General features: G+C 44.2%; 2 protein-coding genes across 8 annotated transcripts in view; one reads left to right on the top strand and one right to left on the bottom strand.

Annotated features, from left to right (window-relative positions):
• LOC130291147 (connector enhancer of kinase suppressor of ras 2-like) overlaps positions 1-22,556 on the top strand; it is a 563,764-nt gene that overhangs the window by 535,606 nt on the left and 5,602 nt on the right. For both annotated transcript variants that reach the window (XM_056539606.1, XM_056539607.1), the window contains exons 17-23: positions 2,243-2,418; positions 2,686-2,759; positions 5,198-5,269; positions 13,205-13,275; positions 15,656-15,756; positions 16,086-16,593; positions 19,239-19,438. In XM_056539606.1, coding sequence (XP_056395581.1) covers positions 2,243-2,418; positions 2,686-2,759; positions 5,198-5,269; positions 13,205-13,275; positions 15,656-15,756; positions 16,086-16,593; positions 19,239-19,438 — 1,202 coding nt within the window. The remainder of the gene's footprint in view (positions 1-2,242; positions 2,419-2,685; positions 2,760-5,197; positions 5,270-13,204; positions 13,276-15,655; positions 15,757-16,085; positions 16,594-19,238; positions 19,439-22,556) is intronic.
• LOC130291148 (uncharacterized) overlaps positions 1-22,556 on the bottom strand; it is a 96,193-nt gene that overhangs the window by 58,534 nt on the left and 15,103 nt on the right. For 2 of the 6 annotated variants that reach the window (XM_056539612.1, XM_056539611.1), the window contains exon 2: positions 5,153-5,325. The exons of 2 other annotated variants lie outside the window; for them this stretch is intronic. The gene's annotated coding sequence lies outside the window, so the exon portion shown is untranslated. Of the gene's footprint in view, positions 1-5,152; positions 5,326-9,086; positions 9,229-10,468; positions 10,604-22,556 lie in introns of those variants that run through there. 2 more of the 6 variants (XM_056539608.1, XM_056539609.1) reach the window with 2 other exon arrangements.

The raw sequence follows: 22,556 nt of genomic DNA on the forward strand, positions 1-22,556 counted from the left end.
TATAGACTGATACCTCAGAGCCCAGTATATACAGCCCCAATAATATAGACTGATACCCCAGAGCCCAGTATATACAGCCCCAATAATATAGACTGATACCTCAGAGCCCAGTATATACAGCCCCAATAATATAGACTGATACCCCAGAGCCCAGTATATACAGCCCCAATAATATAGCCTGATACCCCAGAGCCCAGTATATACAGCCCCAATAATATAGACTGATACCCGAGAGCCCAGTATATACAGCCCCAATAATATACACTGATACCCCAGAGCCCAGTATATACAGCCCCAATAATATAGACTGATACCCCAGAGCCCAGTATATACAGCCCCAATAATATAGACTGATACCCCAGAGCCCAGTATATACAGCCCCAATAATATAGACTGATACCCCAGAGCCCAGTATATACAGCCCCAATAATATAGATTGATACCCCAGAGCCCAGTATATACAGCCCCAATAATATAGACTGATACCCCAGAGCCCAGTATATACAGCCCCAATAATATAGCCTGATATCCCAGAGCCCAGTATATACAGCCCCAATAATATAGACTGATACCCTAGAGCCCAGTATATACAGCCCCAATAATGTAGACTGATACCCCAGAGCCCAGTATATACAGCCCCAATAATATAGCCTGATACCCCAGAGCCCAGTATATACAGCCCCAATAATATAGACTGATACCCCAGAGCCCAGTATATACAGCCCCAATAATATAGACTGATACCCCAGAGCCCAGTATATACAGCCCCAATAATATAGACTGATACCCCAGAGCCCGGTATATACAGCCCCAATAATATAGACTGATACCCCAGAGCCCAGTATATACAGCCCCAATAATATAGACTGATACCCCAGAGCCCGGTATATACAGCCCCAATAATATACCCTGATACCCCAGAGCCCAGTATATACAGCCCCAATAATATAGCCTGATACCCCAGAGCCCAGTATATACAGCCCCAATAATATAGACTGATACCCCAGAGCCCAGTATATACAGCCCCAATAATATAAACTGATACCTCAGAGCCCAGTATATACAGCCCCAATAATATAGACTGATACCCCAAAGCCCAGTATATACAGCCCCAATAATATAGACTGATACCCCAGAGCCCAGTATATACAGCCCCAATAATATAGCCTGATACCCCAGAGCCCAGTATATACAGCCCCAATAGTAGACTATAGTTGGGGGGGGGGGGCATATAAGATGCTTCTACTCATATTCTTTAAAGGGGTACTCTGGTGAAAAACAATTTCTTTTTCATATCAACTGGCTCCAGAAAGTCAAACAGATTTTTAAATTACGTCTATTAAAAAATCATAATCCTACCAGTACTTATCAGCTGCTGAAGTTGAGTTGTTCTTTTCTGTCTGACCACAGTGCTCTCTGCTGACACCTCTGTCCATGTCAGGAACTGTCCAGAGCAGGAGGGGTTTGCTATGGGGATTTGCTCCTACTCTGGACAGTTCCTGACAAGGACAGAGGTGTCAGCAGAGAGCACTGTGGTCAGACAGAAAAGAACAACTCAACAGCAGCTGATAAGTACTGGTAAAATTAAGATTTTTTTATAGAAGTAATTTACAAATCTGTTTAATTCTCTGAAGCCAGTTGAAATACCCCATTAAATGGGCGCTGTCAGATACAAAAACCTTAGATATGTTGTAAAGCATGTATAACCAATAGGTTTTGCAATTGCTTTCATTAGAAAATTTTCTGTATTTCATGCTGAAAAATCCAGTCAAACAACTGCCCCCCCCTGCCTGCTTAGACACATACTAGTCCTGCTGTGTCCAGGAGTAATCACCTATGTCATGGACACACTTCCTTGATTGACAGCTGTGAGCGCAGGGCTCAGAGCTGGAGGAAAAATCCTCCCACTGTCATCTTGTGTCCCGCTACTGTCAGTGAGGACATGCTGGGAGTTGTAGTTTTGCTAAAGCTAGGGGAGATGTGAGCAGACAGTATACTGAGGGAGGGGGCGGAGACCTGCACCATGAGGCCACGCCCCCTCCCTTTAATTGAAGTTCAGACTAGTGAGCTAAATTAAAAGTGTAATAAAAAATAAATAAAGGCGCTAGACACATAAAAATGAGATGTACATGGTCAGGATTAGGTACCGGGTGATATATTTTTGTTGGATCTGATGGGTAAGAATAGATGAGGAGTAAACATTTAACCATTGAATAAAGTTGGATTTTCCCCTTGATCTCAGGAGGGTCACTCACAAGTGGGAGCAGACGGCGAATCTCCTGCAAGGACCTGGGACACGGTGACTGCGAGGGCTGGTTATGGAAGAAGAAAGACGCCAAAGGTTACTTCACGCAGAAGTGGAAAAAGTACTGGTTCATTCTGAAGGACTCGTCCCTGTACTGGTACACCAACCAGAACGTAAGTAGCTGCAGCCGCCTGACACTGAGCGCTCACACCTCCGGGAGGGATCGGGGCCTTGTCAGATACATTGGGGAGATCTATCAAAACTGTAGAGGAAGAGCGGTGCAATTGCCCATAGCAACCAATCAGATCGCTTCTTTAATTTTTGAAAAGGTCTGTGAAATATGAAAGAAGCGATCTGATTGGTTGCTATGGGCAACTGGTCAATTCTTCCTGTATGCAGGTTTTGATAAATCTCCCCCATTGTTTCTCTGTTTCTCGCAGGATGAGAAGGCGGAAGGTTTCATCAGTTTACCGGAATTCAGGATAGACCGAGCCATCGAATGTAGAAGGAAACAGTGAGTACTGAGCGATGTCCCCACAATACAGGGAGAAGAATGTCCACATATATCTATCTATCTCATATCTATCTATCTCATATCTATCTATCTATCTCATATCTATCTATCTATCTCATATCTATCTATCTATCTCATATCTATCTATCTATCTATCTCATATCTATCATCTCATATCTATCTCATATCTATCTATCTCATATCTATCTATCAATCTCATATCTATCTATCTATCTATCTATCTATCTATCTCATATCTATCTATCTATCTATCTCATATATATCTATCTATCTATCTATCTATCTCATATCTATCTATCTATCTCATATCTATCTATCTATCTATCTCATATCTATCTATCTATCTCATATCTATCTATCTATCTCATATCTTTCTATCTATCTCATATCTATCTATCTATCTCATATCTATCTATCTCATCTCTATCTATCTCATATCTATCTATCTCATCTCTATCTATCTCTCTCTCTCATATCTATCTCATATCTATCTATCTATCTCATATCTATCTATCTATCTATCTCATATCTATCTATCTATCTATCTCATATCTATCTATCTATCTCATATCTATCTATCTATCTCATATCTATCTATCTATCTCATATCTATCTATCTATCTCATATCTTTCTATCTATCTATCTATCTCATATCTATCTATCTCATCTCTATCTATCTCATATCTATCTATCTCATCTCTCTCATATCTATCTCTCTCATATCTATCTCATATCTATCTCATATCTATCTATCTATCTCATATCTATCTATCTATCTCATATCTATCTATCTATCTCATATCTATCTATCTATCTCATATCTATCTATCTATCTCATATCTATCTATCTATCTCATATCTATCTATCTCTCATATCTATCTATCTATCTCATATCTATCGATCTATCTCATATCTATCTATCTCATATCTATCTATCTCTCATATCTATCTATCTCATATCTATCTATCTCATATCTATCTATCTCTCATATCTTTCTATCTATCTATCTCATATCTATCTCTCTATCTCATATCTATCTATCTCTCTATCTCATATCTATCTATCTATCTCATATCTATCTATCTATCTCATATCTATCTATCTATCTATCTATCTCTCATATCTATCTATCTATCTATCTATCTCTCATATCTATCTATCTCTCATATCTATCTATCTCATATCTATCTATCTATCTCTCATATCTATCTATCTCATATCTATCTATCTCATATCTATCTATCTCATATCTTTCTATCTCATATCTATCATCTCATATCTATCTATCTCTCATATGTATCTCATATCTATCTATCTATCTATCTCATATCTATCATCTCATATCTATCATTATATCTATCTATCTATCTCATATCTATCTATCTCATATCTATCTCTCATATCTATCTATCTATCTATCTCATATCTATCTATCTCATATCTATCTATCTATCTATCTCATATCTATCTATCTTTCTCATATCTATCTATCTATCTATCTATCTCATATCTATCTATCTCATATCTATCTATCTATCTATCTCATATCTATCTCATATCTATCTATCTCATATCTATCTATCTATCTCATATCTATCTATCTATCTATCTCATATCTATCTATCTATCTATCTATCTATCTATCTCATATCTATCTATCTCTCTATGGCAGTAATATAGTCTGAAGTGTGTTGAACGTGTATAAGGTCACAGACTGCGGTTACATAGTGGAGGAGCAGGGTCTCCAGCAGCGCAGAGTATTTAAGGGGTGTAATGTTCTCATCCCATAGGGAGAATAATTTGAGGTTTGTTTTATATAATGGTGCAGGTAATAGATCCCGGGCAGTGTAAACTTTGTCGCTAATAACATATCCCAGGTTTGTGTCCTTGCCAGACCTGTATATACAGTATATAGCCCAGTAGTCAGGGCTGGTGCAAGGATTTTTGCCACCCTAGGCGAAAGCTAATTTTGCCGCCCCTTGACCTTGCCCATTGGCTCCGCCCTTTGATACAGCCCACCTTACTACTGGGGTGACACACTGTAGCAAACCTCCTCCTCATGAGGAGGCAGATGTATGGAGGCGCAATGTCAGGACCTGCCTGTCTCCTCAGAGGTGGCACTGCGCTCCATATGGTATAGGCTGGCTGGGCGGGTGCATCAGATGAGCGGCGGGGGCTTTGGATGCTGGCTACTAACTTTCTTGCAGTGGGCAGAGTGGCGCCCCCATCAAGAGTGCGCTCTAGGCAGCTGCCTGTTTTGCAGAACCAGCCTTGTATATAGTGCATTATATGGCGCATTAAGGCCTGGGCAGTATATAGGAGGCGCTGGATCCCGGCCATATGTTCTGTATTTCACATCAGTCACTTACTTTGAAGAGGAGATGACAGGGAATATCTTGTGTTTCTTGTTCCAGCGCCTTCAAAGCTTGTCATCCAAAAATCAAGAGTTTCTTCTTCGCTACAGACTGTCTGGAGGAGATGAACAGGTGAGACACAGATCCTGCTCCACATTCCTCCTCATTCTGCTTCATTCATGTATGTCCTAAATGTATTAATGAGAACACGGTGTAAATGTGCAGGACCTGAGCTTATATACTATATATACTATATACTGTATATCTGTCACGATTCGGCTGGCTGGAGGTGGATCCTCTGTGCCAGAGAGGGATTGGCGTGGACCGTGCTGGTGGACCGGTTCTAAGTCATTACTGGTATTCACCAGAGCCCGCCGCAAAGCGGGATGGTCTTGCTGCGGCGGTAGCAACCAGGTCGTATCCACCAGCAACGGCTCAACCTCTCTGACTGCTGAAGATAGGCGCGGTACAAGGGAGTAGACAAGAGCAAGGTCGGACATAGCAGAAGGTCGGGGCAGGCAGCAAGGTTCGTAGTCAGGGGCAACGGCAGGAGGTCTGGAACACAGGCTAGGAACACATAGGGAAACGCTTTCACTGGCACGATGGCAACAAGATCCGGCGAGGGAGTGCAGGGGAAGTGAGGTATAAGTAGGGAGTGCACAGGTGAGAATACTGATTAGGCCTGCTGCGCCAATCAGTGGCGCAGCGGGCCTTTAAATGGCAGAGACCCGGCGCGCGCGCGCCCTAAGGAGCGGGGCCGCGCGCGCCGGGACAACACAGACGGGGAACGGGTCAGGTACGGGAGCCGAGATGCGCATCGCGACCGGGTGCGTCCCGCATCGCGAATCGCATCCCGGCTGGGAGTAATATCACAGCACACCCGGTCAGCAGGTCTGACCGGGGCGCTGCGAATGAGAGAACGCTGTGAGCGCTCCGGGGAGGAGCGGGGACCCGGAGCGCTCGGCGTAACAATATCTATACGGTACTTACAATAGGTCATAGAGAGCTGCAGCCCCATGTCTCTATCTTACGTCTTCCCCCTGACTATGTCTGTATCCTGCTGTTCTGCATTGTGGGAGCTGTAGTGTATATCTCAAAAACTACCCGATATAGTCACCATAATGATCAGTAACTGTAAATTCATCTGATTACTTATCCTGTACTGATCCTGAGTTATATCCTGTATTATACTCCAGAGCTGTACTCACTATTCTGCTGGTGAGGTCACTGTGTACATACATTACATTACTTATCCTGTACTGATCCTGAGTTATATCCTGTATTATACTCCAGAGCTGTACTCACTATTCTGCTGGTGAGGTCACTGTGTACATACATTACATTACTTATCCTGTACTGATCCTGAGTTATATCCTGTATTATACTCCAGAGCTGTACTCACTATTCTGCTGGTGAGGTCACTGTGTACATACATTACATTACTTATCCTGTACTGATCCTGAGTTATATCCTGTATTATACTCCAGAGCTGTACTCACTATTCTGCTGGTGAGGTCACTGTGTACATACATTACATTACTTATCCTGTACTGATCCTGAGTTATATCCTGTATTATACTCCAGAGCTGTACTCACTATTCTGCTGGTGAGGTCACTGTGTACATACATTACATTACTTATCCTGTACTGATCCTGATCCTGAGTTATATCCTGTATTATACCCCAGAGCTGTACTCACTATTCTGCTGGTGAGGTCACTGTATACATACATTACATTACTTATCCTGTACTGATCCTGAGTTATATCCTTTATTATACTCCAGAGCTGTACTCACTATTCTGCTGGTGAGGTCACTGTGTACATACATTACTTATCCTGTACTGATCCTGAGTTATATCCTGTAGATCTTTTATTAGAAAAATATAAATCATAACAAAAACACAAAACCAGCACAACTTGGCCATAACTGAAAACAGCAACATGAAATAACATAAACCAAAACTTTACATTTAAAATAAAAGAACATAAATCCTGCCTAACCGGCCAGCCCAGTTTTCCTAACAAAAAGAAAAACCCACCTTACATAACCAAATATCTAACAACACACTCACATGCATACTCAACTTACATAACCAAAAAAGAAACATAAAAATAGCACTATTTAGCTGTAACTCAAAAACACCCAGACTTGGGAAAAACACACACTACAAAACACACAGAAAACACAACAAGCACTCCCACTACACACCACCACCCCTTTTTTTTATGTTTTATTTTTTATTTTTGTATTTTTTTTTGTAAACAATTTTTTTTTTTTTTATAATAACACTAATAATAATAATAATAATAATACTATGCCACACACATGCATCACAGATCCATAACTTTACAAAGGCATAAAGATAAATTAATCTACAACTCAAAAAACATCCCCCATGCTGGCCCCGTTCCACTACAGAAACGGGGTCTGGCAGATTGGGGGACCCAGCACCCTGAACTGACTTCTCAGCCAGCCCAGACTGCTGGAGGGGAGAAAACACAAACTTTATCTGCCCTTCAGTTTTTTTCCTCTTCTTGCCCTTTTTTTTATTCCTCCTCTTCTCCTCTGGGCCCAGATCTTCTCCAAAAGAAAAATTTTCCAGACGGGTGGGGGACTCCTGCATTACAATCGCCCGCAGGAGACCCCCATCCGCCAAGCCGCTGCCTTCACCACAGTCACTGCCATCCCCGTCCTCATCCTCGCTGGAGGGAGGTAAGGCCACCTGAGCTGCCATTATGTAGTCCTCACTCAGGGTAAGTGGGGGGTTAGGGGCAACATTGGTGGCACCAACAGAACCCATGTCCATATCCCCCCCACTCACATTGCCCTCCTCACCTCCATCACCTTCCTCCATCTCCTCCTCCTCGCTCTGGCAGTCATCATGCAGTTTTTCTGAACCTCTGGAGGCACGCATGTTGGAGAACCTTTCCTTATTGATCAGCTTCTCACTGAGGAATCCAGCTCCAGCCACAATGTCCGACCTCAGCTGCACCAGATCCTCCACCTCTTTCTTTAACGATCTCACCTTTGCAGTGAATGCTGCTCTCTTGGTCTTGGCTGCTGTATCTGCCTGGTAAGACACAAGCTTCAGCTCTTCCCTCAGGCCTCTGAGCTGTTTGCCGAGTTGCTCATATTCTGCCATCTTAGCCTGGATTCTGGATCCGAAGGTAGCCAGGGATTCTCTGGGCCCCTTTACTCCCCATTGCTGGGGTTCAGAGGAACCAGATACTGTAGCCTTTCCTGCACTCCTTTGCCTGGAGACACTTTTGCTGGAAGCTTTGCAGCTTCCAGCAGGGGATGGGGGAGGGGGGGGGATGTTGTGGGTCCTGGCTGAACGCCTCACCCCATCCTGGCTACTGGCCGTCGCATGCTCCCTCACACTCCCAGCCGGCCATAAACGGGGAGTGGATGATGGAATTCTGGGGTCCATAGCAGGAAAAACCTACCCAGGCGCCTGCCACACACCTGGGTAGGGGCGGATGAAAACGCTGCTTCACTGGAAGTCTCTGGAAGTCACAGGAGCTCAGACACACCCAACTTCTCTCCAGAGCTGTACTCACTATTCTGCTGGTGAGGTCACTGTGTACATACATTACATTACTTATCCTGTACTGATCCTGAGTTATATCCTGTATTATACTCCAGAGCTGTACTCACTATTCTGCTGGTGAGGTCACTGTGTACATACATTACATTACTTATCCTGTACTGATCCTGAGTTATATCCTGTATTATACTCCAGAGCTGTACTCACTATTCTGCTGGTGAGGTCACTGTGTACATACATTACATTACTTATCCTGTACTGATCCTGAGTTATATCCTGTATTATACTCCAGAGCTGTACTCACTATTCTGCAGTATGTTCACAGGGACATAACATGGAACCACATTGCTCATACTATCAGTGTCCGCATTCTATTTGTCTTACCTTTTATATATATATATATAGGGTTGGAGTTTATAGTCACTATACAGTGCAGATTATTTCCGTGGCGCCATATTCTGGGCCTCCCCACTGGAACCAGTGTTCCTTCTGTCCGGCTCCATTTATTCTGTTTACATAATTTCTCAGATCATAAAATTTCCCTGCATAAAATAACGTCAATAAATGTCGAGCAGATTTATATGTCGCTGCTGAATTAATTATGCCGTTATGTAAATGTCTCCGGGAACTGATTAAATAGCAAAATAAATAAATAAATGAATGAATGAATGAAGAAATAAATCAAGACGTGAAGATCCCAGATGTGATGTTTCTGAAAGGGGCCGAGATATTGGCTGCAAATCCGGGCACCAATAAAGCTTAACTTCAAGAGGGGAACCCAAAAAGCATGGAGGAGGGGGGGGGGGGGGGATTTCTAGTTCTCTTCTTGTTCCAGCTAAAAGGACAAAAAAAAAAAAAAAAAAAAACATTTTCGCCCAATACCTACATCATAATCCTTCAGCCACAATCTCCTCATCACAGCTCAGCCCAACCTCACTCTACAAGCTTCGCATCTCCGGGGGAGTTAGGACAGGATCTGAGGAGGGGATATGATGTCGGGATCTGAGGAGGTCGGGATCTGAATACTGGGTATGAAGTCGGGATATGAGGAGGTTGGGATCTGAGGATGAGATAGGAGGTCGGGATCTGAGGTGAAGATATGAGGGCGGGGTATAAGGTCAGGATCTGAGGACAAGATATGAGGTTGGAATCTGAGGGCAAGATGTGAGGACAAGATAGGAGGTCGGGATGTGAGGACAAGATATGCGGTCGGGATGTGAGGACAAGATACGAGGTCGGGATGAGGACAAGATACGAGGTCGGGATGAGGACAAGATACGAGGTCGGGATGAGGACAAGATACGAGGAAGGGATACCAGGTCAGGATACTAGGTCGGGATATGAGGTCCGGATACGAGGACGGGATATGAGGTCGAGATATGAGGTCTGGATACGAGGACGGGATATGAGGACGGGATATGAGGTCTGGATACGAGGACGGGATATGAGGTCGGGATATGAGGACGGGATATGAGGTCTGGATACGAGGACGGGATATGAGGACGGGATATGAGGTCTGGATACGAGGACGGGATATGAGGACGGGATATGAGGTCTGGATACGAGGACGGGATATGAGGTCGGGATATGAGGACAGGATATAAGCTTGAAAGCATAATTGTTGCTTTCCTTCTCCCACAAGGTTTAAATAAGAAGACTAGGCAACGCCAGGTACTCAGTACCCATTACAGTGCCAAGATAATACTGTCATATACAGTCCACACTATATAGTGTCAAGATAATACTGTTGTCTACAGTCTACCTAATACATGCATTTATTACCTCATATCTTGTCCTCACATCCCGACCTCATATCTTGTCCTCATCCCGTCCTCATATCTTGTCCTCACATCTTGTTATATACAGCCCATGTAATACTGTCGATAGTGCAAAATAACGCAGGCAAATACAGTCCACCTAATACAGACATATAGTAGAAACAGAATACTGTCATATACAAGACACCTAATACAGACATATAGTAGAAACAGAATACTGTCATATACAGGACACCTAATACAGACATATAGTAGAAACAGAATACTGTCATATACAGGACACCTAATACAGACATATAGTAGAAACAGAATACTGTCATATACAGGACACCTAATACTAATATGCAGCCCACATAATACTGCCATATGGTGCCAAGACAATACAGTTGCATGCAGCCCACATAATACTGCCATATGGTGCCAAGACAATACAGTTGCATGCAGCCCACATAATACTGCCATATGGTGCCAGCATAATATTGCAACATAATGGCCTTATTATAAATTATGATTCCAAGATAATGTAGACATATACAGCCGAGAAAATTCAGCCATATAGTGCCATAAAATACTAATAATGCTAATCAGTCTATTACATAGTTGCAATAAAGTTTCTAAAGACCCAACCAGGCGGGTGCAGCGCTGCCCCGTGACCACCAGTCAGGATGTGATGATTGGGGTCAGCTCTAGTGTAGTATCGGGGGGAGCTTAGTTTATAGTACTCAGCAGAACCAGAAATAAAGTGGCGGAACGCACAGCGCCGGGATGTGAGCGGAATACGAAGTCACTGGTGATTAGAGGAGCTGATAAATCCTCCTGTGAAGAATGGGGCAGATGGGCCGGGGGGGGGGGGGGGGTGGTCGCCATTGTGGTGGAGACAATGCGGCTTTTGTGTTCTGTCATTTTAATCATTTGCTTTTGTTGGCGCAATGTGCGGCTGCGGCTCCGTATTTATGGCTGCGCCTATTGTGTGGAGCCGGGGGAGGGGGGGGGGGGGGGGGGTGCGCAGCTGAGGCCGCAGACTCCCGTACACCAGGAACTCCACATTAATATCTGACATCGTTCCGGGGAAACCTGAGCCAGAAGAGAGCGGCGGCCATTAATGCTCGCCAGCAAGAGGCGAGCCGCCTAAAATATAACCGCCATATCTAAGGACAAATGGACCTGGACCCATGACTACGAAGTGATAGGGCCTGTCTGGTCTTATTTAGTAGGTCAGGATGGGTTTTCAGCCTCAAATTTTTTACATTGACGTGACCATTCACTGCCAGCAAGCAGAGACCCTGAAAATGGCGAAGAATAGAAATGCATGAGTTTAGCGCCATATGCACGATTGTGGCAGTGCCTGGTACTGCAGCTCGACGTGGATATAACAGCAATGAAAAACCATGGTCTCTTCCTTATTGTCTGTTGCAGTGTATCTCAACCAGGGTGCCTCCAGCTGTTGCAAAACTACAACTCCCAGCATGCACGGACAGCCAAAGGCTGTCTGGGCATGCTGAGAGTTGTAGTTTTGCACTGGTTGGGAAAAAACTGGTCTATTGGATCATCTGCATCAGCTCACGGCTTATGGTACTGTGGAAATAAATAATGATGGTTTCTATGCATTGACAGCAAACGGAGATTGTGAAACCAGTGAAGAACTTGTCCAAAAAGTGAGTTTATTTACCTAAACTGTAATGCCAGTAATATAAGGGGTTATTATGGATGAATGTACAGAACATGATGATCTGCTGCCATCTAGTGTACAGGAATCAGAATACAATGATGATCTGCTGCCATCTAGTGTACAGGAATCAGAATACACTGATGATCTGCTGCCATCTAGTGTACAGGAATCAGAATACACTGATGATCTGCTGCCATCTAGTGTACAGGAATCAGAATACAATGATGATCTGCTGCCATCTAGTGTACAGGAATCAGAATACCATGATGATCTGCTGCCATCTAGTGTACAGGAATCAGAATACAATGATGATCTGCTGCCATCTAGTGTACAGGAATGAGAATACAATGATGATCTGCTGCCATCTAGTGTACAGGAATGAGAATACAATGATGATCTGCTGCCATCTAGTGTACAGGAATCAGAATACAATGATGATCTGCTGCCATCTAGTGTACAGGAATCAGAATACACTGATGATCTGCTGCCATCTAGTGTACAGGAATCAGAATACAATGATGATCTGCTGCCATCTAGTGTACAGGAATCAGAATACACTGATGATCTGCTGCCATCTAGTGTACAGGAATCAGAATACCATGATGATCTGCTGCCATCTAGTGTACAGGAATCAGAATACAATGATGATCTGCTGCCATCTAGTGTACAGGAATCAGAATACAATGATGATCTGCTGCCATCTAGTGTACAGGAATGAGAATACAATGATGATCTGCTGCCATCTAGTGTACAGGAATGAGAATACAATGATGATCTGCTGCCATCTAGTGTACAGGAATCAGAATACACTGATGATCTGCTGCCATCTAGTGTACAGGAATCAGAATACAACCTACCTGTCTATAATACAAAATATAGTGTGGTGGAGAATGTTATGTTGTGGCTACGGATGTACAAAGCAGATATCGGAGGATCTACAGTATTACTAGTTATAATGGGTGTCTCCGGATCTTTCCTGTGATGTAACAATGTGTATAGTCATTAATGATGAGCAGGAAGGATCCCTGGCCCTGTGAGCTTACAATCTAACGTCTTTCATTGTCTCTGCAGGTGGATGAATCGTCTGGGCCTCGCTGCTATCGGGTACACGCCGGATGAAAAGGACATCAGGCCGAACGAAGGTAAAATAGTTATTAGACAATTTAAATACAATTCACCCTGCAGGTCATGCCTGTATCGCTGCCTGTGTGTATCACCACCTATATGTATCACCTGTGTATATCACCGCCTGTATGTATCACCACCTATATGTATCACTGCCTGTGTGTATCACCATCTATATGTATCACCTGTGTATATCACTGCCTGTATGTATCACTGCCTGTGTGTATCACCACCTATATGTATCACTGCCTGTGTGTATCACCATCTATATGTATCACCTGTGTATATCACTGCCTGTATGTATCACTGCCTGTGTGTATCACCATCTATATGTATCACCTGTGTATATCACTGCCTGTATGTATCACTGCCTATGTGTATCACCATCTATATGTATCACTGCCTGTGTGTATCACCATCTATATGTATCACCTGTGTATATCACTGCCTGTATGTATCACTGCCTGTGTGTATCACCATCTATATGTATCACCTGTGTACATCACTGCCTGTATGTATCACTGCCTATGTGTATCACCATCTATATGTATCACTGCCTGTGTGTATCACCATCTACATGTATCATCTGTGTATATCACCGCCTGTTTGTATCACCACCTATATGTATCACTGCCTGTGTGTATTACCTGTGTATATCACCACCTATGTGTATCACATGCAACCTAACATACTGCTACCTAATGTGGTGAACCTGCTACCTAATGTGGGGAAACTGCTACCTAATGTGGGGAATCTATGCTATCTAATGTGGGGAAACTATGCTACCTAATGTGGGAAAACTGCTACCGACCTAATGTGAGGAAACTATTCTACCTAATGTGGGAAAACTGCTACCTACCTAATGTGGGGAAACTATTCTACCTAATGTGGGGGAAACCATGCAACCTAATGTGGGGAAACTATGCTACTTAATGTGGGAAAACTGCTACCTACCTAATGTGGGGAAACTATTCTACCTAATGTGGGGGAAACCATGCAACCTAATGTGGGGAAACTATGCTACTTAATGTGGGAAAACTGCTACCTACCTAATGTGGGGAAACTATTCTACCGATTGTGGGGAAACCATACAACCTAATGTGAGGAAACTATGCTACCTAATGTGGGGAAACTATGCAACCTAATGTGGGGAAACTATGCTACCTAATGTGGGGAAACTATGCTACCTAATGTGGGGAAACTATGCTACTTAATGTGGGAAAACTGCTACCTACCTAATGTGGGGAAACTATTCTACCGATTGTGGGGAAACCATACAACCTAATGTGAGGAAACTATGCTACCTAATGTGGGGAAACTATGCTACCTAATGTGGGGAAACTATGCTACCTAATGTGGGGAAACTATGCTACCTAATGTGGGGAAACTATGCTACCTAATGTGGGGAAACTATGCTACTTAATGTGGGAAAACTGCTACCTACCTAATGTGGGGAAACTATTACCTACCTAATGTGGGGAAACCATGCAACCTAATGTGGGGAAACTATGCTACCTAATGTGGGGAAACTATGCTACCTAATGTGGGGAAACTATGCTACCTAATGTGGGGAAACTATGCTACCTAATGTCGACCATAGGGGATCTTACGCCATCTTTCTCTCCTGCTATTCCCCTCAAAAAACAACGGCGCCCGACGGCCCCCATAATAGTAAATGGGAGCCGTCAGGACCCGTTGTTGCCTGTTGTGCCCGTCACGAAACCGGACGTTAAAGTCAGGAACATAACCTGCAGGTTACTGTGTGGCTGGTAATGTGGTGGGGGCACTGTGTGGCTGGTAATGTGGTGGGGGCACTGTGTGGCTGGTAATGTGGTGGGGGCACTGTGTGGCTGGTAATGTGGTGGGGGCACTTTGTCCATCTCATAGTATTAAGCATAAATAGTTATAAGCAGTCACAGGATGATGGGGGTGATAGGGCCCCCTCCCACTATATATATATATATATATATATATATATATATATATATACTCCAAAGAAGTCGCAGCACGCTCAGGTAGCATATAGTGCAAAATAAATGAGCTTTATTGGCCCATGTTATGCGACATTTCGATGGTATCTCACCATCTTTATCAAGCATGCTTGATAAAGATGGTGAGATACCATCGAAACGTTGCATAACATGGGCCAATAAAGCTAATTTATTTTGCACTATATGCTACCTGAGCGTGCTGCGACTTCTTTGGAGTATCTATCGATGGACACGGTCTGCGACTGGGACCACAGTCATCGCCTGCACCCCTATATACTCCAGCTGCACTTTTGAGGTTGTGCTGCCTGCCCTATGCATATATATATATATATATATATATATACACAGTACATAATGACAGTGACACTGATCTGATACACTGTAACGCTTGTCCTGTTGTTAGCAGATTACTGGAGTGAAAGTGACCAGGACGACATCGATGGCTCAATGACATTAAAACAGGAACCTCAGACAACAGCGAGTGACACGTACCACCGCAACTCCTCAGTGAGTGCACAGGATGATGGGAGTGATGTCATACAGGGGGTGGGACTGATCACATGTCATCATATTACTATTATATTATAGCAGTGATGTCATACACGGGGTGGGGCTGTCATCACATGTCATTATATTACTATTATATTATATCAGTGATGTCATACAGGGGGCAAGGCTGTGATCACATGTCATCATATTACTATTATATCAGTGATGTCCTACAGGGGGCGGGGCTGTGATGTATATGAAGGTTTCATAGGTAATGAGTAGTTTGGGAGGAGTTTCCCTTTAAGTCTCTTTTTCCGGGATGGATTCTGATCCTTCTGTGTTTCCAGGTGAATTCCTCGAGTCCATTTCCAGAACAGAAGCACGGACGACACTTTTCTAGTGAATCCACCTATTCCCACTCTTCTGCGGAGGACTCCAGGCCAGACGCCCTGGGAAGCACGCACTCCTCCAGTTGTCGGCCCACATTCCGGGATCGGCGGTCCTGGCAGGATCTCATAGAGACCCCTCTGACCAGTTCAGGACTCCACTTTCTCCAGACCGTCCCTACAGATTCTGAATATGTAGCAGGAAGGACAGGAATGTCTCCGGAGAGGAGAAGACAAGCTACGCTCCCGGTTCAGCGGCGCCACAATCACGAGCGGGAAGGGCCCTTTCCTCTGGTGGAATCTACCAGAGGCCACACAGCGCACCCCAGGACGCAAAAACAACGCAGCCAAAGTTTGCCCAGGAACCGGGACGCCAGAGGGAAAAACCGTAATAAGAACGCCGGCCTGTTAGAGGAGAAACCGGAGGAGGAGCCGCTGAAGAGGAAGCACAGCAGCTCCAGCAGAGAAGGTGAGCGCCCCAGGGCCGCAAGTCAACATGGCCGACAGTCAATACAAGTCCTGAGGTCAGCTATCAAGTCCTTTACTCTTTAATATGGCGGCTATTAGGGATGTCCTGATACTTCAAAAACTCACTGATACAAATTACTGATACTTTTTAAAAAAAGGCGGCTATAGACTTTAAAGACAATAAAGACTTAGGTGATAGTTGAACATGAGGCTCTCACTGACACTCATAGTTAAGAATGTCCCCCAGCAGTTTTGGGTAGAAGCCCCCAGTAATTTGGAAGGAAACCCCCCGTTAGGTAAAAGCCGTCAGTAGGTAGGGAATTCCCTGTATTAGGTAGAAGCCCCCAGTAGGTAGGTAGGGAATCCTCCCCTGTTAGGTAGAAGCCCCCAGTAGGTAGGGAATCCCCCTTTAAGGTAGAAGCCCCCAGTATGTACATAGGGAATCCTCCCCTATTTGGTAGAAGCCCCCAGCAGGTAGGTAGGGAATCGCCCCTATTAGGTATAGGCCCTCATTAGGTAGGAAATTCCCTGTATTAGGTAGAAGCCCCCAATAGGTAGGTAGGCAATCATCCCCTATTAGGTAGGAACCCCCAGTAGGTAGGTAGGGAATCCCCCTTTAAGGTAGAAGCCCCCAGTAGGTAGGTCGGGAATCCTCCACTATTAGGTAGAAACCCCCAGTAGGTAGGTAGTGAATCCTCCCCTATTAGGTAGAAACCCCCAGCAGGTAGGTAGGGAATCCTCCCTTATTAGGTAGAAGCCCCCAGCAGGTAGGTAGCGAATCACCCCTATTAGGTGGAAGCCCTCAGTAGGTAGATTATATCCCCATTTGGCAGGAGGAAACCCAATAGGTAGATAGGGAATTCCCTGTGTTAGGTAGAAGCCCCCAGTAGGTAGGCAGGTAATCCCTCCTATTAGATAGAAGCCCCCAGTAGGTAGGTAGGAAATCCTCTCCTATTAGGTAAAAGCCCCCAGTAGGTAAGTGGGAAATTCCTCATATTAGGTAGAAGCCCCTAGTAGGTAGGCAGGAAATTATCCCCTATTGGGTGGAAGCCCTCCAGTAGGTAGGTTGAGAATGGTGTGGTGGCCCAGTACGGGAGGTGTTACCCCGTACCCTTGCTGCCCTGTCAGGCAGCCTCCCTACAGTGCCCCCCCCATTTAAATATGTTTCTAATGTATTATTCCATGTAATGTGTTCAGAAAGCGTTGTCACTTTAAGACTGTTTACCATGTGACTTGTCATGTGATTGCTACCCAGGAGGTACTAGTGACCAGGTGATCCTAGGGGTGACCTATGGGCTCCCTGCTAGTCTCCCCCATGTAAGCCCAGGGTGGAGCTTCTCTCTCTTTCCTGACAAGTCGAGTCCTAGAGAGTCCAGAGTCATAGGAGCCTCAAGTCCAGTCTACAGCCACAGTCAATTGCAAGTAACCACAGTCATAGCTTTGTCAGACATCAGTCAAATCAGTCCCTGTCGGCAACTGTCAAGTCAGCGTGGCCTGCATTAAATTGCCCAGTCCTACTACAAGTCCCAGCAAGCCCTTAAGGTCTCTGAAGTCACTGGTCACCTCCGTGGCCCTGGCTGAACTGTATAGACTTTACCATCTGTCACTCAGTAAAGCTACTGTTGTCCGTAACTTGGCATTATTGCCCCCGTGCCTAGCCCAGGAGCCATCGGTATACCTTCGGGTGATATCGAGGATGAACCACACCCTGGCATCACGAATACAAGGGGTTAATGCCATTTTCCCCTAAAGTAACAACATCTGCCCTCATCACACCCCGTTACCACATAGAGATTCCCCCTATTAGCTAGAAGCCCCCAGTAGGTAGGTCGGGAATCCCCCCTATCCAGATAGAAGCCCCCAGAAGATAAATAGATAGGGAATCTCACTATTAGGTAGAAGCTTCTAGTAGGTAGGTAGGGAAGGTCCACTATTAGGTAGAAGTCACCAGCAGGTAGGTAGGGAATCTTTCCCTATTAGGTAGAAGCACACAGTAACTAGGTCAGAAATCCTTCCTTTTAGGTAGAAGACGCCAGAAGGTAAGTAGGGAATAGCCCCAGTAGGTAGGTAGGGAGCCTTCCAGTTTTAGGTAGAAGGTCCCCAGTGGTTAGGTAGTCAGGTAGGTAGGGAACCTCCTATTAGAAAGTTGTCACCATTAGTTGGCTGTGCTGAGACCTCTGCATCCTCTGCTCTGTTAGTGGTTTGAGGACATTTGCAGGAGAATAAGCACTCGTGCAAATTGGCGCCAATATTGGAACAACCCCGCTTGCTATTACATACAACCCAGCTTTCCCATACTCCTAAAGGTCAGATCTCCTTAGAAGTACACTGTAAGATCATTACTGCTTTAGTGCAGTAGTGTTGAAACTATGGACCTCCAGCTGTTGCAAAACTGCAACTTACAGCATGCCCGGACAGCCAACGGCTGTCCGGGCATGCTGGGAGTTGTAGTTTTGCAACAGATGGAGGTCCATAGTTTCAAGACCACTGCATCTGGATCAGAATCGGTCTCCTTATATCCACAAGCTGAATCCACGGCGGGAGTGATACATCCTCTCCTTCCCTATGCATTCTGCAGTCCCTATGGCAATATATGGAATGTCATGTGACCTCATTCCTAAAACCTCGCCTTTCTCCCATCTGTAGAGAACAAGAAAGAGACGCGGTGCAGCACGGACGGACTGCAGGAGCTCTACAAGACGCTGGAACAAGCCAGTCTGTCCGCCTTCGGGGAGCAGAGACCCTCAACCAAGCAGGAGTTCAGGAGATCCTTCGTAAAGCGAAGCAACGACCCTGTCCTGAACGACAAGCTTCACCGCATCCGAGTCCTGAAGAGCACTTTAAAGGTTAGAAGCCCCCCGGGTACCCCCTCATGACCAAGGGAAAATCCATCACACTGTATAATGGTACATAAAAAAAAATTAAAAAAAATTGGGAACATGTGATGTGAGTCATTGGTAAACGGATTGTGCCGTACGGCGTTAGTTTTTAGCATCCATTAACATGTATGTATTTTTTTGTAAAGTCTATAAGTTAAACAGACGGCAATAACGCTGCCTGAACGCTCCCTTAGTGTCGGCTTTTGCATGGGGTCTGACCGGTAGCTGGCACGCGCTCCATTCATTTCTATGGGAGCGCCGAAAAGACCCAAATACAGCACTAAGGTATTATCGGCGCTGCCATAGAAATGAATAGAGCTCGTGCCATCTACTGGTAGCCAACACTGGCTCCTCACTGAGAGCGCCGGGGTCCCATTTGGAGATAGCAGTCGGACTTCCTGCGATCAGCTACTTATCCACTATCTTGTGTCATTTTCGCCGGAGTACTCCTTTAAAGGAAAACTGTCAGCTTGCTCCCCCCCACACTAACCAGCGATACTGGCTGATAGTGCGGGGGACGCTGATCAGTTTGATGCATAATCTGCCGGATCCGCCTGGCCGTTCGGCCGAAATCTTCATTTTTCCGTATATGCTAATTAAGTGCTAACTGGCACAGGTGGATTAACTGGCACTCTGATGTCAGCGACAGCCGCCTCGCCGCCCAGCTCATCAATATTCCTCCCCTCCCTCCGCCTTTCCCCGATCTGTAATGAAGAGGGAGAGGCGGAGGGAGGGGAGGAATATTGATGAGCTGGGTGGCGCTGCGGCGGGGACATCAGAGTGCCAGTTAGTACTTAATTAGCATATACGAAAAAACAAAGATATCTGCCGAACGGCTGGGCGGATCCGGGCACAGAAGGCATCAAACTGATCAGCGTCCCCCACACTATCAGCCAGTATCGCTGGTTAGTGTGGGGGGGAGCAAGCTGACAGTTTTCCTTTAAGAGTTGGGCCACACGTAGCATATATACTGCGTATTTCACACTGCAGGAAATCCACCAGGCAGCGGGAAATACTCAGCGTATTTTGCTATGAGCAGCCACAGGGCTTCCCCGCCGCAGCTCTGTGTGCGCAGTGAGGTTAGGAGGCGGGCCTCCTCCAAACCATACTGCGCACACAGGACTGCGGCGGGGAAGCCCTGTGTCTGCTCATAGCAAAATACGCTCTGCATACAGGCCTGCTGCAAGGATTTTTGCCCCCCTAGGCGAAAGCTAATTTTGCCACCCATTGGCTCCGCCCTTTGACATGCCCCACCTTACTACTGGGGTGACACACTGTAACAAACCTCTTCCTCGTGTAATTATTTTACTACTGGGGTGACACACTGTAACAATGAAAGAAGGAATCAGCTCACCCCAATGCCAACGATAACAAGCACGGAGAGGGTGCGCACTGCACCTAAGGAAATAGCAGAAATAGAGGAAACTCCAGCTGGATTACAGACCCAATATCCTTCTTTATTCACACAAAGCTACACGGATCACAGGTTCATGGCAGGATGTGACGCGTTTCAGCCAGGTGCTGTCCTTACTCATACACTGGTTAGACACTTCAGGAATCGAATATACGGACGTGAGAGAAGGCAAAATGTGAGACAGGTGAGAAAACCTGATCACACTAGATTAACTCCTTCACGTCCATTAACAAAAAATAATACACAAAAAACATGAAATATAAAATACAAGAGTTAAATATATAACACAGATACAATTATTTTATTAATATCAAATATAAAATCATGATTATCATGTATTAGAAATCATAAAAAATCAGAAGGTAGGCAACATCTGGATGTCCGAATTCCAATATTCAAATTACTCTGTTATATTGAGTGGGACAACAGATATCCGCTAGAATATTCTCACTAAAAATATATGTGATGAACTATATGTCTTTGCCGTGTCTGCAGAAAAGCTGCAGAATCCACATATTATTGTGATGCATGTTGAACCACATAGTCGGTTCCGCATATAATGAGCAATGTGAACAAGGACTTAAGCAAGTCTACGTCTACAATGAAATGAAATGTGCAGAGGGATATATTCTGCAAAATTATCTGCAGACATTAAGAAGACATAAAAAACTAATGACCAAAGCCAATAATGCTGAATGACATATTAAGACCTTTCGGGAATCTGGTGTCTAATTTTGGAATCCAGATTTTTCACGGTCCATAAATTTATTTTTTTTCCCTTTTGGTTATTTTCCTTTTTAGTTTTTTCCTTTTCGTAATTTTCATATGTCCCTTTTTATTTTATTTCAGTTTATCATAGACATTTTGTTTTGTTTATTGATTATATTTTCATCTTTAGAATAGCCGGATGGAGCCTGCGATATATACAGTTTGTCTCATCCGGCCATATGACTTTGGCTATTCATATAACATCTGCTGCACTGGAGAATACTGCCAGCGTTGTGGGGGTCACTTTAATTTAATTTATGATAATACAATAAAAGATATACGGGACTACAGTGTGACTTGTATGGTGTGTTATACTGGCATTTTTGTGTGATATATATCTTCTTAATGTTTGCAGATAATTTAGCAGTATATATCCCTCTTCACATTTCATTTAATTGTAGACTTGCATAAGTCCTTGTTCACACTGTTCATTATATGCTGAACCGACTATGTGGTTCAACATGCATCACAATAATATGGGGATTCTGCAGCTTTTCTGCAGACACGGCAAAGACATATAGTTCATCACATATACTTTTAGTGAGAATATTCTAGCCGACATCTGGTTGTCCCACTCAATATAACAAAATAATTTGAATATTGGAATTCGGACATCCAGATGTTGCCTACCTTCTGATTTTTTATGATTTCTAATACATGATAATCATGATTTTATATTTAATATTAATAAAATAATTGTATTTGTTTTTGTATTTTATATTTCATGTTTTTTGTGCATTATTTTTTGTTAATGGACGTGAAGGAGTTAATCTAGTGTGATCAGGTTTTCTCACCTGTCTCACATTTTGCCTTCTCTCACGTCCATATATTCGATTCCTGAAGTGTCTCATCAGTGTATGAGTAAGGACAGCACCTGGCTGAAACGCGTCACATCCTGCCATG

The sequence above is a fragment of the Hyla sarda genome, chromosome 9 (assembly GCF_029499605.1).
Source record: "Hyla sarda isolate aHylSar1 chromosome 9, aHylSar1.hap1, whole genome shotgun sequence".
NCBI lineage: Eukaryota > Metazoa > Chordata > Amphibia > Anura > Hylidae > Hyla > Hyla sarda.